General features: G+C 43.3%; 1 protein-coding gene across 1 annotated transcript in view; it reads right to left on the reverse strand.

Annotated features, from left to right (window-relative positions):
- Nucleotides 1–616: 616 nt before the first annotated feature.
- The window catches only part of ZC3H12D (zinc finger CCCH-type containing 12D), a 40,096-nt gene continuing 23,368 nt past the window's right edge, over nucleotides 617–17,344 (reverse strand). Inside the window, 5 exon segments of the mRNA XM_044003502.1 lie at nucleotides 617–715; nucleotides 717–1,660; nucleotides 3,372–3,478; nucleotides 8,482–8,716; nucleotides 15,838–15,977. Coding sequence (XP_043859437.1) covers nucleotides 617–715; nucleotides 717–1,660; nucleotides 3,372–3,478; nucleotides 8,482–8,716; nucleotides 15,838–15,977 — 1,525 coding nt within the window.

The following is a 17,344-nucleotide window of genomic DNA, read 5'->3' on the forward strand; positions in this document are numbered from 1 at the left end:
GGAGAAAAGGAGAGGGGGACGTTAGGGCAGCATGGTTCAGTGAAGAGTGCTGAGTTTGGTATCAGATGCCTGGGGTTGGAACCCTGCCCCTTCTCCCTGTGTGACCTTGGGCAAGTCGCTTTAACTGCTCTGTGCCTCAGTTTCTTCATATGTAAAATGAAGAGCTTGAACTTGATGAGTCCCTTCTAGCTCTAAATCTATATTCCCATTATTCTGTAGCTATCTTCATGTATTCTGGGGATGGTCACATGGAAGAGATTCTTAATCTTTATTGTGTCATCCACCCTTTTGGCAGTCCAATGACGACACACCGTGATCCCTTCTCAAAACGATGTTTTTAAATGCATAAAATACACCTTAGATTGCAAAGGAAAACAATTATATTTAAATAATCATTAAAAAATTAAGTTCACAGACCCCAGATAAAGAATCCCTGGATTAGAGTTATTCTTCTTGGCCCAGGGAGGACTAAGAGCAATGGGTAGAAATGGTCAAATAAAAGTAAAAATCCAACAGCAATACACCCACAAACTTCCTAACGATGAAATCTGTTCCAGATCCATTCCATTCCAAAGTGGAATGAACTGCCTTGAGAAGTTGTGGGTTGGTTACCCCCTCAATGGAGATGCTCAAGCAAAATCTCATCCTGGCGGAAGATATTATAAAGGGCTATCTGAATGTGGGCTCAGTTGCCAATGGCTGAATCCAAGAGAAGGGTATTTATATTCAGAGGAGTGTGGATAACTACCTGCTCTCCTCATGGGGTGGTTTCCCCAACTGGAGTCCCCCCAATAGGATGGACCAGACGGTTGCTTTATAACTTGTCCTATACCCCAGCTCTCATTGGACTGTGCAGGATGGGGAAATGGATCCCGAGTGGGTGGATGAGAGCGGTATACAGTCTGCTGTTGGGTCTGCTGCAGATCTGCTTTGGGTGCGTGATTACTAGGGGTGAAAGTCTTCCGCAGGGCTGGGCCTGGCTCCCTGCTACCATTGCAACAAGAACCTCTGACTGTCAAGTGTCTACAAGTGTATGGAATTGGCACGGCCCCTTCCTGGAAATGATCATTCTGCAAACAGAAACAGTCCACGCTGTGCCGATGAGGCTCGAAGTGGCCACGGCAGCTGGAGAGATTGAGATTGCAGTCCCGGTATAAAGTGTTCATCCTATTCTGCATCCCTGCACTTCTGATACCAGTATGCAAGCCCCCACCATATAAATCATCACTAAAAGCCAATCGGGAAAACTGGCTTTCCAGAAAGCTGATGTCTCCTTTCTGGTAGTGATGTGGCAAGCTACTCTCAGGGTCCTGTCTCTCCTGATCACAGTTCTCCCAGGTCCCCGCCAGGGTCCCCCTAAAGCTCCCATCCATAGAAGGAACTCTCTCCTCCGTCCAACTGGAGCCAAGGCTGCTGTTACTGTAGCTACTATAGCTTCGGATGTTTCCCCTGTGATTCCACAGTCCTTCGGTGCTCAGGCTGGGGATAGGCGGGGAGGGAACTGGTCTAGTCTTCAAGAGGCTGGTCTTCAGTCGCTCCTCCTCTGACCCCGGCAAGGTCTTTGTTTTGGCTCGAAGTTCATCCGCCACTGACAGCTGGATCTGATGCAGTCTCTCGGGGTGGTAGAATTTACACTTACTGCCGTAGGTGCACTTCCTGCCTGCAAGGAGGTAAAGACAAGAGTCAGCCCATGAGAGGTTGAGCCGAGGGTGGATGCGGGCCCTTTCACTGCTGCTTTGAGTTAGCCCTATCCCCCTTTCCTCTTGTTGGAGCAAGGCCACAGCGAGTCCTGGGAGCAAAATTCGACTTCTTAATTCAGCCCACTCTAGCTCCATTGGGTGGGTGAATAATTATGGCTCCCTTCCCATGATACCCCACAGGCACCGGAGCTTTGACAGGAAGACCTGGATTTAGTAGAATTGGCAGTATGCCTGTGGGGAGGCCTGGGAGGAGGGGTCTGTGTGGAAGTCCACACGTGGACCACAGAGACAGATCCATCCATCATTCTATTCTTACTAAGGACTCGGGTGGTCTCAGCATCCAATGAGTAGAGTACCATGGAAAGTGCTGCTCCTCCTGGCTCTGTGATCCCAAAGACCAGATAGACAGGGTCAAGCCTGATACTACCAGCTTCTAGGGCCTGCCTGCTGAAATTATCTTGCAGTTAATTTGTATATATTTGGTACATTCTTTTATATGTACAAGTTGTTTTCCTCTACAGAATGTCAGTTCCTCAAGGGAAAAATTGTTCCTTTGTTTTTTTTAATTTTAAAAATTTGGGGGGGACGGGGGATCTTTATATCCTCACCACCTAGCATAGTATCTGGTATCTGGAACATTTTTCTGCAGTCATTTTTAGTCATGTCTTGCTCTTCATGACCCCTTTTGGGGGTTTTCTTGGCAAAGATACTAGAGTGGCTTGCCGTTTTCTTCTCCAGATCATTTTACAGATGAGAAAACTGAGGCAAGCAAAGTTAAATGACTTGCCCAGAGTCACATAACTAGTGTCTGAGGCTGGATTGGAACCTAGGTTTCCCTGGCTCAGGGTCCACTGTGCCACTTAGCTACCCTCTGGAATATAGTAGGTGCTTAATACATGCTTGCTGACTTATTGACTGATTGAGTGGCACTTGCTTCTGGGATATATCTGAAGTTCAGTGGAAAGGCCTCCCCTGCCCACCCTAATATGGAGTTAGCAGGGCCCCTTCCTGGAAGGCTCACTCTGCAAATTGCTACAATCTGGGCTGTGCTGATGAGGCTTGAAGTGGCCTTGGAAGCTGGAGTGATTGAGATTGACTCCCCAACCAGTACCTGAAATTCTCCCAGTAACTGGTGCTAAGCATTTGCCTTCTCCCTGAAGCCCTCTTTGAAGGTACCTGTTTCTGAGAAGGGGACCCATTAAGACCCTGACACTTTTACATGTAGGGGTTTACCAATATCCCTTTCCTCCATGACAAGAGACAGTAAGAAGCAGTTGGGGTGGGGGGCAGTTGAGGAGGAAGGAGAGGAGAGAAGAGCATCAGAGCAGGAAGATGAACAGGGAAAAGGAATACCAACACAAGATTCTTTTTTTTCTTTTTTTTGGTGAGGCAATTGGGGTTAAGTGACTTGCCTAGGGTCACACAGCTAGTAAGTGTTAAGTGTCTGAGGCCAGATTTGAACTCAGGTCCTCCTGAATCCAGGGCTGGTGCTTTATCCACTGTGCCACCTAGCTGTCCCCGCCACACACACACAAGATTCTTAAGACAAATTCCATCCAATTTCCCGCTTTTGTCAATGACCTTCCTTAACACTTCACAACCTCACTCAAGTCCCCCCACCAAAAAAACTAGTCTCTGAAGCAGCCATAGGGTACAAAGTGTAAGACCTACCATAAGGGCAGTGCTGCCAGGAGGCCTGTGGAAGCTTTGGCTTTTTGCTAAGAAAATTACTAAGGGTTGGTCCATGGCGGCCCAGAGGATCATCAGGAGGCATGAATCTGGAAAACAAGAGAATGGTTATCCCCAAAGAAACAGGATCACTGGCTCATTCCTCAACAACAGCTTTCAGAGATGCAGAGATACTCTATCATTACAAAAACAACTCCCACCTCTCCAGCCCCATACAGCTTTGCTTTTCTTTCCTTAGGATAATCATGTAAGGCAGATAGAATGAGTGCAAAGCACAGTGCTAGGCACATCAAGGAACATGCAACTGGTCCCAATGCCTGCTCTCAAGAAGATTCCATTGCAGCAGAAGAAATAAGATCTGTGCACACTTGACTATGATACAAGGCAATATAGGAGAAGAATTCTAAGAGAAGTAGGAAGGGGTATGGGAAGATGGAGGAAGGAGGCATCAATTCTGGCTGGTGAAGGGAGAGGAGAGAGGATCAGAGAAAGTTTCATGGAGGAGACAACAGTGACTCTGGACTCTGGAGGCTAAGTGGAAATACAGCAGGAGGAGTGGGAGGCAGAAGGGGACAAGTAGAAGGAACAACATTGGCAAAGACCCAGAAGTAGAAAAGCAGGTGGCCCATCTGGGAAACACTAAGAAATCTGATTTGGTGGAAACACAAAGGGGAAGAATGGAGCGTAGGGGGAGGACAGGCAGGGTACAGAGCATAGGGAGTCTTGACCTAGCTTTTGTGAGAGATAGTCTACAGGGGAAGGTTCAGAAAACTCGTGTCCAAGCCCTAGTCCCATCATTTACTACCCATGTGATCAAGGGGCAAACCTTTCTGAGCCTCACAGTCCTCATCTGGAAAATGGGGGGGGGGGGCAGCTAGGTGGCACAGTGGATAGAGCACTGGCCCTGGAGTCAGGAGTACCTGAGTTCAAATCCAGCCTCAGACACTTAACACTTACTAGCTGTGTGACCCTGGGCAAGTCACTTAACCACAATTGCCTCACTAAAAAAAAAAAAAAAAAAAATGGGGGGAGTATTTTTGCACTATTTCTCTCATGGGAATGTTGTGAAGACAATTCTGTGTACACCTTAAAGTGCAATAGAAATGGGATTGGCATTGGGTATCTCCAACCCTTCATCACAGACAGAAGTAAACCAGGGCAAATCCCTAAGCAACAGCACCTGAGGGAACTGGCCACCTCCCTATTGCCCTTTTCATCTGCTTCCCCCTCATTGCTCTACTCAGACAAAGAAATTACTATGGGAGGAAGACGTCTGGCTTACACCTCCTGGGTGCTGAGGTCCTTGGGGTCAAGGCCCCTGCCTGCCACAGGGATGGATGGGGGTGTGAGGCAGACCCAAGGCAGAGGGGTGACACATAGGTGTGTGTGTCGCAGGAGACCTTTCCGAGAGCAAATGAATCAGTGGTTTCAATAGGCACCGTCTGTGAGTAATGGAAAAAGTAACAACTCCCCTCAGAGATTCTAAACCACATGAAAGGTTTGGGGCCTTGGTGGTTCAGAGCTTGGGGCCACAAAACAGGTAGCCCCCCACAAAAGTCCTTTGATTGGGTTATAGACTTAGAGAATGTGAAAGATGTAGACGATGGATGAGGAAACTGAGATCCAAGAGAAGTTTAGACATCTGACTTACCCAAAGACCCATAGCTGATTAGGGAGCGGGGCCTACAATGCAGGGCTCTGAACTTCCTACGTCAGTATTTTGCACCATACCCAGGCATCCACCCCGGTATCATCTCTAAGGGCTCTGACAAGTTTCACAACACTTGTACCTCATCCCAGGGAGTTTTCCAAACTCCTATAAGGTTGTAGCACCCAGGCACTGGGGGCCTGATATTTTTTTCTTGTATTCCCTATAGTCCTGAGCACACGGCAGGCACCAAAATACTAATCGATTGGAGTCTCAGTTAATGAGTTGGAAGAGGGGAGCCGAGAACGTGGCAGATGGAAGGAAGAACAATGAGCAAAGACCTAGAAATGGGAAAAATGGCTCGTTTGAGGACCATTAAGTTGGATACTTTGGTTGAAACAAAGGGGACAAAGGTCAAGACTTATCCAGCACTACTGAGTGTCTGCAGCCTGTGGATGGATTTGCCTCCTGGGACTCTTGTGTTTTCTGTGTTGGGTTTTAGCTTTTCATGTTTACTGGCTCAGTCATCCCTGATTTGAATATTCGTGGCCCGTGTGCCCAGCCAAAAAGGGAAGTGGATTTCTCCCTATCTGCACCACCCAGGCAATAATACATATTCTCAGCAATTGCCTCGCAAGGGCAGAATGAATTACAACAGATGGGAACCTCTCCCCACTACCTGGATGATGCAAATTTGTCCCTAGAGCATATTTCCTGGTTGAGGGAAAGCTGTGTCAGGTGGCTCACTAATTCTGAATAAGTTAAAAACACACACACACACACACACACACACACACACACAATATAGTTCAGATTGAAATTCCCCTCCGAGGAGTCCATTGGAACTAGTCTCTAGATCATCCCAGGCCTGGAGACTTGCTTGTTCCAATGTTGGACTCCGGTTGCTCAGGCTACCAAGTGTACACAGAGCTTCTGAATGTTGGACCCTAACCAAGAATCTGGGAAGTGGCTTGCCACGGTTATTCTCAGTGACCAAAGGCCTTGCCTCCTGAACTCTCTCCTGGGCCAAGAGCCCGCTAGGGCCATGCTGAAGACTCTGGGATGGAGTTCCTTCTCGCCCAGGAAGGCAGGAGGGCAGGCGGGCACTGCATGCTGGCAGCCAGGGAGATGGCAGGTCCTGTACAGGGATCAGTTATGTCAGATGGACTTGGACCCCAACCCAGAGGCTGTCAGCGGGCCAGAAGTCGTCATGGGTCTTTAGGCAACAGGGAGGATTTGTTGGCACTCAAAGCAGTAAGACTGGCCAGAATCCTCTGGCCTGGAACTGGGCAGTGGGGGCCTCTGGCTACGCATAAGTGGAGATGGGAGAGAGGCTGAGTTTGACTACCCCACAGAGCAACTAAATTTCTGCTGCATGGCTTGGGAGGTAGCCCTTCATTTTCAGATGCCTGGGAGCATGGGAGGTAAGGTGAAGAAGGGAACAGCAGAGCGTCGGCCCCCTCCTCGCTGACTTGGCCTCCCAGACTGTGCCTGCCCTGGCTTGTGGGAAGTTGCCCAGCCCAAATAACAATGAACCCCCTTCTCTCCTAAGGAGACTAGGGCATCTTGTGAATCACCTACATCACAGACAAAAACATCACAGGGTCAATAGCAGATAGATCCCTGAGGCACTCCTAGAGACCACCTCCAAGCTAACATCGACCCATGAATGACCATTCTTTGGGTTTGGTCATTCAATGAGTTCTGAATCTGCTTTACTATCCTCTTACCCTCGGGGCAGCTACTTGGCACAGTGGATAAAACACTGGCCCTGGATTCAGGAGGACCTGAGTTCAAATCCAGCCTCAGACACTTGACACTTACTAGCTGTGTGACCCTGGGCAAGTCACTTAACCCTCATTGCCCTGAGCAAAAAGACAAACAAACTGTCCTCTTACCCTCCAGGACAACAAGAAATGATTGGCTGAAATCTAGGCTTCTGGGGAAGCAATTTTGAATTTGCTCTCTACTGCCCCAGTATGGCTGGAGGGTGGCTATTACCATATCTATAGTGTTCTGATCTCCCAGTCAGAAGCATGAAATAGAGGCGAATTATGGAGTGAAGAAAGCGCTGTGCACTTGGCCTTAGAAGACCTAAGCTTGGATCCTGCTTTAGCTACTACCTAGCCATGTGACCATTAACCTCTCCAGGCCTTTAGTTTCACGATATGTCAAATGCAGAGAATACTCACATCAGGTTTTGGAAGAGAGCACTATGAACAAGTGACCATGGAGTAAATAATACGAGGCAACATGGAGTGATAGTCAGCCTCAGAGGTAGGAAGACATGGGTTGAAATCTAGCTTCTGATTAACCTCTGGCTGTGTGATCCTGGACAGCTGACAACCTCTCTGTGTCCCAAGCAATTTTCTAGGATGCTAAGATGTAGAGTGGGTAGAGATCTCTATGGGTAGAGGGAGTTTTATCCCCCAGAATTCCCAATACCAGTAAAATTACGGGACCAACACAAAAGGAATAACTTTCACTAGTCCAGGCCATACCCTCCAGCAGAGGTTCCTCAACTTGTTTTATTTTTTTTTTTGTTAGTGCCATGTGGCCCCCCCTTTGGTGGTCTGGTAAAGCCTAGGGACTCCTTTTCAAAATGACATTTTAAAATGCATAAAATATAATATATCAGATTACAAAGGAACCACTTCTACTGAAATAGTTACAGAAACTTTTTAAAAACAAGTCGAGGTGGGGGGGGCAGCTACGTGGCTCAGTGGATAAAGCATTGGCTCTGGATTCAGGAGGACCTGAGTTCAAATCCAGCCTCAGATACTGTGTAACCCTGGGCAAGTCACTTAACCCTCATTGTCCCCCCCCCCAAAGTTCACAGGCCCAAGGTTAATAACCCCTCACTAGAGCATAGAAACAAGCCATTTCTTAGCTCTATAAGGAGAAACTAAATGGAAAGTCTTCCTTCCCTTCCCTCCTTTTTAATTGCTAGCACCAGGTTCCTTGTGTGTCTTGGTCCCCTTCACTTTCCTTTACTCTCTTAGAAGGTAATCTTTTTTTGGGGGGGAGGCAATGAGGGTTAAGTGACTTGCCCAGGGTCACACAGCTGGTAAGTATCAAGTGTCTGAGGCCAGATTTGAACTCAGGTCCTCCTGAATCCAAGGCTGGTGCTTTATCTACTGTGCCCCCTAGCTACCCCCTCCTTTACTCTCTTAAGTCTTGCTTTTTAGTCATTTTTCAGTCATGCCAGACTCTTTGTGACCCCATTTGGGGTTTTCTTGGCCTTAAGATACTAGAGTAGTTTGCCATTTCCTTCTCCAGTTCATTTTACAGATGAGGAAACTGAGGCAAATAGGGTTAAATGACTTGCCCAGGGTCACATGGCCAGTGAGTGTCTGAGGCTGGATTTGAAATTCAGGAACAGCACTCTATCCACTGCTCTCCCTGAGCTGTCTTTAGTTACTCAGGACCCTTCCCCACACATACTTGTCATTGACGAAGGAGAACATGAGGAGTCTCTGCTCAATGAACCACTTCCACTCTGGGTTCTCACTCTGGAGGTCCCGGTAGTTGTCATTGGAAACAATGATACCATCCTTCTCATAGGCCACCTTCACAATGTATCGGTCGTCGTAGCAGACTACCCGTTTCCCATTGACCTTGCGAGATGGGGTGTACACCAGAACCGCCTGCTTTTCCAGATCCTCTAGGACATGCTGTTCTGAAAACAGAAGGAGAAAATGGAAGTCATGACGCTCCCTGGAAAAAAATATGCCTTTTAAAGTTTCAACTTTTCTCTATAACCCATTCCCCTGCCCCCCCCAACCCTGAAAAATGGCTTTGTTAACAATAATAACCAAGATAGACAAATAGTCGCACACATACACTTGTAGATTACTTTAAAGTTTTTCAAAGCACATTACAGGCACTCATTCATTTGATTCTTCCAATACCCTATGGAATACATACTACAAGTTTTACTTTACCCATTTTAAAGACGAGGAAACTAAGCATCAGAAAGTTTAAGTGCTTTACCCAGGTTCACACTATTCACAAGTACAGCTAGGTCCTGATTAGTGAGAATAATGAACCCTGTGAAGTGGTCCCATGTATTTGCACTATTTTGTTATCATTCTATAAAATATGGTTATAATTATATAAAAATTATAATTGCACAATTATATGAAATATGGTCATTAGTTCCAGCCCAATGGGTATGTGTAGTGCTAATTCAAATGAGAGCACAGTATTCATTAATCTCACTAATCAGAACCTAGCCATAGCTACTTAGTGGGGTAAACAGAATTTGTCACGGAATTGTCTCTTGGAAGAACTGTGTTGGATTTACATGCTTCTGCTGCTAAAGGTTTAGAAACCATGTTACATGTCATATGTTACCTTACATTTATATAACACATGTCAGTTTTCAAAGCATTCTTAAATATATTTTCTCATGTGATTGTCGACATAGACACATATGTGAAAACTAAGGCTGGGGGAGGATCAGTGACTTGCCCAAAGTCACACAGCTAGTGAAGAAATAGAAATCAGGATTGGAATCCAGGTCTCTTGACTACAAGTCTAGCATCCTTTACACTATCCTACTGTCTTTTTTCCTCATAAAGTTGTGGCAGTAATTTCTATATGTGTATGCATCCACTGCATGGGTCTTTCTCACAGCCAGGAAGACTTGGGTTCAAGCCCCACCCCACCCACACACCCACACTGGCTGTGTGACCCTGGACAACTCTCTAAGGCTGTAATTGGCAGAGAAGGTGGTTACTTGCATTAATAAAAAGAATTTCTTCATATGGAATCTCTGTAAACCAATGAAATCACAGGACCAATCCCCTTTTCTCCCTTTTATTTCTCCCTCCTCTCTTAAGACACAAATGTAAATAGAGCTAAGACTGTTATTATTGTTGCAATAATCAACCTCATGGGTGTTTTGCAAGGAAATCTCCCTTTAAAGTACTACATAAATTTAGTTTACTATAAAAAAAAAAATGAGCAGGATGCTATCAGAAAATCCTGGAAAGACTTACATGAGCTGATGCAAAGTGAAATGTGCTGTATACAAAATAACAATATTGTCAGATGATCTGCTGCGAATGACTTAGTTATTGTCAGCAATGCAATGATCCAAGACAGCTCTGAAGGACTTATGAAAAATGCAGTCCATCTACAGAGAAAGAACTGATGGTATCTGAATACAAATGGAAGTATATTTTCTTATTGTTGTTAGTTCCTTTTTCTAAAGTTTTTTTTTGTCTATGTTTTGCATGACTGCACATGTATAACATATTGAATTGCTTGAGTTCTTAAGGGGAGGATAGGAAGGAAGGGAATTTGGACCACAAAGTTCTAAAAATCAATGTTACAATTTGTTTTTACATGTAAGGTGGGGAAAATCCTAAATAAATAAATAAATCTTAAATAAATAAATGAATGAATGGCTGAACAAATAAATAAACAGATAAATGAATAAAAAAATAAGTAAATAGATAAATAAATAAATGGATGGATGAATGAATAAATAAATGAATGAATGAATGATCAAATGGATGAGTAAATAAATAAATGGAGCTAAGAGGGATCAAACTGATGATTCCAATGGCATTGGGAACTTCTTAATAAGGGAACTCCTACTGCAGGTTGGCACTTTCTCTGCTGATTATAGCCTTATAGAGTGGCCTAGAGCAGGGAGACAGTAAATGCCTTGTCCGGGGTCACAGAATGTATCAAAGTTGAGACTTGAACCCAGGTCTTCCTTACTGTGAAGCTTATTTTCTATCTACTATGCCATGTGTCCCCCTCTGTCCCTCTGTGTGTGTCTTTCTCTTTCTTACTCTCTTTCTCTATATATGTGTGAATATATGTAAACATATAATAACAATCTAATACACACACCCTTTATGCACATACACATACACAAAGAGTTAGTTTTCATATATCCTAAAGTGAGCTTCATCTCCCTAGGAAGTACCTCCCTCATAAAGTCACTATGGGGGGGGGGTGTCAGAGAATTTAGTAGAAGGAAGAATGTAAAAAAGCACAAGAGAAAACTGAACCCTGAGTGCACAGGGTTACCAGCTGAATTGCTTCAAGCGAATGAGAGTACCTGGGCAGCTAGGTGGCACAGTGGATAAAGCACCAGCCCTGGACTCAGGAGGGCCTGAGTTCAAATTCAGCCTCAGACACTTGACACTTACTAGCTGTGTGACCCTGGGCATGTCATTTAACCCTCACTGCCCCACCAAAAAAAAAAAAAAAAAGAGTACCAGCCATTCCCCTCTCCCCTCAATACATATACATAGGTCCCAAGGGTTTTTATTTCTTACTTCCTCTGAATTTACCCACAGCTCCCTTTCAGGAGGGCTCCCTTCCTGACTGCATGAAGTCAAGAATCCAAAGTACAATATTTGATAAGGAAAAAAATCAGAACCTCAGAGTTGGAAAGGGACCACAAAGAGCAGGAACCATGCTGGAGAGCCCTCCCCCTCCCCCATAGTCTGAGTCAGTCTCTGGCCTCTGCTTGAGCTTTTCCGTGGACTTCACTGTGTTACAAGTCAGCCCCTCTGAGGTTAAACCACTCCAATGTCACTGGTCTCTACTGCTTAACTAGTTGTTTGACCCAAGATAAGCCATATATAACCTTCCTCAGCCTCAGTTTTTTTTATATGTAAAACAAGGGAAATAACACCTGCCTTGCCTGCCTCGGTTACTGTGAGCATCAAAGGAAAAAGGGTATGTAAAAAGCTCTTTGAAAGCTAAAAAGCATCATTCAGATGAAGATATTATTGCTATCATCACCACCACCATTATCATCAAGTTCTTTCTTGGGGTGAGCAGAAATCCTCTCCCTGCTTCCTTGTCACTTTCACCTGTTGATCTCTGAATTGTTCCACCCTCTAAAACATAAATAAGCCTATTCCCTCTTCCACAAGAGCTTGAGGAAAAGAACATGCCCTTAATCTTCCCTCCTTCTGGGAATACCCGTCAATCAACCCTTGAGCTGTATTTATATGTAAATAGAATGGCCCAGCCCAGAGCCAGCTGTTCAGCTGTTTAAACAATTAATAGGTTACTGGGGGTAAAACACGGGGATTTTATGGAACTTTGAACTAACCATTTAATATCATCTGAGGTCCTCAATTTCTTGGCAAGGTCAGCATGACTGTATATTTAGAGCAGGTTATGCCAGATTAATTTTATTTCTTTTTTTTCTTTTTTTGACAGGGAAATGTTATAGACATCATATGGCTAGTTTTCAGCAAAGCATTTGATAGTATCATGCAAACATCGCATAGCTGACATTTACTAGCTATGTGACCCTGGGCAAGTCACTTCACCTTGTTTGCCTCTGTTTCCTCATCTGTAAAATGAGCTGGAGAAGGAATGACAAACCACTCCAGTGTCTTTGCCAAGAAAACCCCAAATGGGGTCATGAAGAGTCAGATATGACCGAAATCACTGAACAGTAGCATGCAAACCTTAAGGATAAGATGGAGAGAGAAGAGCTTGATCATAGTATTCACCTAATGCACCTAACTAGGTGGAATCGGAGGTGGCTGACTGATCAGACTTAATGGATGATTATTAATGGGCAACTAGGTGGCTCAGTAGACTGAGTGCTGGGTCAGGAAGTCAGGAGTCAGGAAGACCTGAGTTCAAACTTACTAGCTATATGACCCAGGGTAAGTCACTTAACTTCCCTCTGACTCAGTTTCCTCATCTGTAGACCAGGGTGATTATAACACCTACCTCCACTGGTAGCTGTGAGAATAAAATGAGATAATATTTGTAAAGTACTTTGCAAGCTTTAAAGCACTATGTAGATGCTAGCTAATTTTTACTTTTTTTTAGTGGGGCCAAGGTAAATTTGGAAGGAGGTCCTTATGGGAATGCCCCAGGCATCTATCAGCCCTTGACCTGGTGTCATTTTTGTCAGTGACTTGGAGGAAGACACAAAACATATAAGAAATTATGTTTATGTTTACTTTGTATACACTTTACACATAAGAGTATATTTGCCCAATTTGAAAATTACATAAAACCAGAAGGAATAGCTTATGTGATGGTTAGATATCTAGAAAGAGCTTGGCAGACTAGAACAACGAACCAAATATAAGAAAATGAAATTTGATAGAGAAGAAAAATTCTAGACTTAACTTTAAAAAACCCATTTTACGGGGCAGCTAGGTAGCGCAGTGGATAAAGCACTGGCCTTGGATTCAGGAGGACCTGAATTCAAATCCAGCCTCAGATACTTGACACTTAACTAGCTATGTGACCCTGGGCAAGTCACTTAACCCTCATTGCCCTCAAAAAACAAAAAAACAAACAAAAAAACCATTTTACAAATACAGAACAGTGTGACAAAATAACACTTTTTTTAAAAAAAGATTTTGGGATTTTAGTGGCCTACAAGTTTAATAAATTAAAAGTATATCAAGGGGCAGCTAGGTGGCACAGTGGATAGAGCACCGGCCCTGGATTCAGGAGGACCTGAGTTCAAATCCGGCCTCAGACACTTAACACTTACTAGCTGTGTGACACTGGGCAAGTCACTTAACCCCAACTGCCTCGCCAAAAAAAAAAATATATATATATATATATATATATATATCAAGCTAGTCAAGAGGATTAATGCTCTTGGATCCCATTGAGAGGCATAGAACTATAAGAAGTGGCTGATAATTACTGTGATGGACTATATTCTTCTCACCAATGCAATGGTACAGAAGAGTTCCAGGGAACTCATGATAGAAGAGGATCTCCAAATCCAAGAAAAAAAAAGAAAGAAAGAACTGTGGAGTATAGATGCTGATTGAACCATATTATTTCTTTTGTTTTGGGTGCTGTTGTTTTTTTTTTCTATTTTGAGGTTTTGCATCACTGCTCTGATTCTTTCTCTTGTAACAGGATTAATGCAGAAATAGGATTAATGTTATTATGTGTATATATATGTGTGTGTATATATATATCTATATGTATATGTATAGATATATATAGATATAACCTATATCAGATTACCTGCTGTCTAGGGGAGGGGGGAGGGAGGGGAGGGAGAAAAATCTGAAAGTGTAAAGCATGTATAAACAAAAGTTGAGAACTATCTTTACATGTAACGGAAAAAATAAAATATCTCAAAAAAAAAAAAAAAAAAGAAGTGGCTGATAATTCCACCGTACTGTTCTCTGGCCAGAACATATCTGGCATATTTTATTCAGTTCTGAGCGCCACATTTTAAGATTCATATAAGCTAGAACAAAGCCAGAAGAGGGCAACTGTGTTGGTGAGAGAACTGGTGATCATAGCCCAGAAAAGGACTAGTTGATGGAACTAAGAATCTTCAATCAAGAAAAAAGTAGACAGTAGGACCATGGTGGCTTTCATCAAACACTTGAAATGACATCATATGGAAAAGAAATTAGAATTGCTCTTCTTGAAACTAAGAACAAAGCACCTTAGTAGAGAGTCAGATAGAGACATTATGCATGGGAAAGACTTCATAATTAGAATTAACCCAAAGTAAACTGAGATGCCTCAGGACATGAGCTCCCCATCCTCCCACTGGAAGTCTTGAAGTAAAGGCTGGATGACCATTTGTCAGAGATGCTATAGGATATAGATTGGATTAGATTGCTTCTAAGGCCCCTTACAATTACCCACCAGACATCTTGAGCTGGTGTCCCATTGACATCTAAATTCAACATGTCCAAAACTGAACTCATTTTTTTCTCTTCAAACCCTCCCTTTTTCCTAACTTCCCTGATATGGTAGAGGCTACCACTATCTTCTTAGTTCTCCAGATTTGAACCCTTGGTGTCACTCTCAACATCTTATTCTTTCTCACTCTCTATATCCAATCTGTTGCCAAAATCTATAGATTTTACCTTCAGACATCTCTTGTATAAGCCCCTTTCTCTCTGATACTGCCACCACTGTCATGCCTAGACTATTGGACTAGCCTGATGGTTGGTCTCTCCCTACTTTAGTCCTTCATCCTGTCAAAATGATCTTCCCAAAGCCCAGGACTGACCATGTCAGCGCCCTCTACAACAAATTCCAGTGGCTCCTTATCACTTCCAGAATCAAATATAAAATCCTATTTGGCATCCTAAGTCCTTCATAACCTCCTTTCCCTCCCCACCTTTCCAACCTTCTTAGACCTTAAACCCCTCCATGTATTCTACAATTCAGGTACACTAGACTCCCTGCTATTCCTTGAACAAGGCACTCCATCTCCAGACTGGACATTTTTACTGGCTATCTCTCATGTCTGGTGTGCCTTCCCTCCTCTCAACCTCCTAGCTCCCTTCAAATTTCAACTTAAATCTCATCTTCTATAGTAAGCTTTTACTGATCCCCTTAGTTCTATGAATTTTCTCTGTTCATGTTCCCTAATTTATCTGTACGTATCTTCTTTGAATTTGGTTGTTTAATGTTGTCTCCCCATTAGACTGGGAGGTCCTTGAGAGTAGGGAATGGCTTTTTCTTTATATCCTCAGCTCTTTGCATGATGTTGGTGCTTAATAAATGCCTGTTGACTGTTTCAACTTTGAGATTCTATGATCATGTGATTGTTTCTCCATCAGTAAAAATGAGGTTGTATTACCTGAACTCTGAGTTGTCTCCCACTTCTAATATCGTATGGCCTTATAATTCAATTTACCTTATGACAAAGTATAGATTATGTAGCAAGAGAGATAGCGTGCTGGCCGGATATTTTTTTGTAGGCTGGTATAGTTAAGACACTTATCTGCAAGACATTAGCATGACTACTTCTGAAGCCATCCTTGGCACCTGGAAGACTGAGAAACATCTATAGCAACATACCTGAAATAGGGGTATCAGATCTTGGTGTTTCCTTCCTCCAAGATGGGACAAAGACCTTGATGTAGTTGTGTCCTCTCTCCCTGAACCAGTCCACAGCCAACCGAATTCCCCGGCAGGAAAAGATTTCTTTATTTCCATGACTATAATTGGAAAATTTAAAAATATATGCTCATAGAATGTTAGCACTAGAAGGGACTTGAGGGATTATCTAGTCCAGCTCCCTAATTTTACAGAAAAGGAACCTGAGGCCTAGAGAGAAGTTAAGTGACTTGTCTATGGTCACATTTGTAATAAGATCAAAACCTACCTCTTCTGAGTCCAAATTTGGTGCTCTTTCCACTATACTGTATATTGCAAAGAATTATAATCAAAGAATCTGAAAGTTAAGAGTTGTAGTCTGGCTGAGGATTTCCAAGGAAAGGGTGTCCCCAGGTTGGTCTGTTCCAATCTTGGACAGCATTAATTCTTAGAAAAAAATGCCCTGATGGTTATCCTAAATTGGTCTCTTTGTAGCTTCCCCTCAATCCTCCTACTTCTGCATCCTTCCTGCATCTGACCGTCTTTCAAATACTTGAAGATAACCATGATATCCCTTCTACAGGCTAAATATGCCAAGTTCCTTCAGTTAATCTTCATATGACATGGACTCAAGGTCCTAGGTCATCCTGGTCAAACTCCTTTGGACACTGCCCCAGATCCTAAACAATGGCCCACCAAACTGAACAAAACTCTAGACAAGGGTATTGTATAGTGGAACTCTCACCTCTGCATTTCTAGAAGCGATGCCCATCTTGGGCAGCTAGGTAGATAGAGTGCTGGGACTGGAGTCAGAGATTCCTCTTTTTGAGTTCAAATCTGGCCTCAGATACTTACTATGTGATCCTAAGCAATTCACTTAACCCTATTTGTCTTCATTTCCTCATGTATAAAATGAGCTGGAGAAGGAAGTGGCAAACCACTCCAGCATCTCTGTGAAGAAAACCCCAAATGAAGTAATGAAGAATTGGGCTGGACTGAAACTGCTGAACTTTGTTGTTTTGTTATTCCTGTCTTAACGATGCATTTTGTTATGCCTGTATTAATGATGACCAATCTCACATTAGCTTTTCTAGATACCATATCATATCACTGACTCAGTGGTCAACTAAAATCTCTAGATCTTTTTTTCTGAACAACTGATCACTAACTATGCCCAAGAAAGGACTGTATTTTACCCTTCTTTGTATCCCCAGCTTTAGTACAGACCTAGCATATAGTAGGTATTTAATAGATGTTTATTAACTGACTGACTGGCAAAAGAGACTAACTCTAGACAATGGTTTTCACTAGGATTAACCAGAAATCCAAGTACACTAAGTAATTAAGTGGACATTTGAAATTTGCACATTATTTGTATACAATTGGTAGGTGACCATGACTAGATGATTCAATCTACTTTGGGTCAATTTTCTAGTTAAAATTTGACTATTATTGCCATTAAAGTTATTTTGCATGTATCAGAGACTTA

Source organism: Dromiciops gliroides, chromosome 4 (genome assembly GCF_019393635.1).
Source record: "Dromiciops gliroides isolate mDroGli1 chromosome 4, mDroGli1.pri, whole genome shotgun sequence".
NCBI lineage: Eukaryota > Metazoa > Chordata > Mammalia > Microbiotheria > Microbiotheriidae > Dromiciops > Dromiciops gliroides.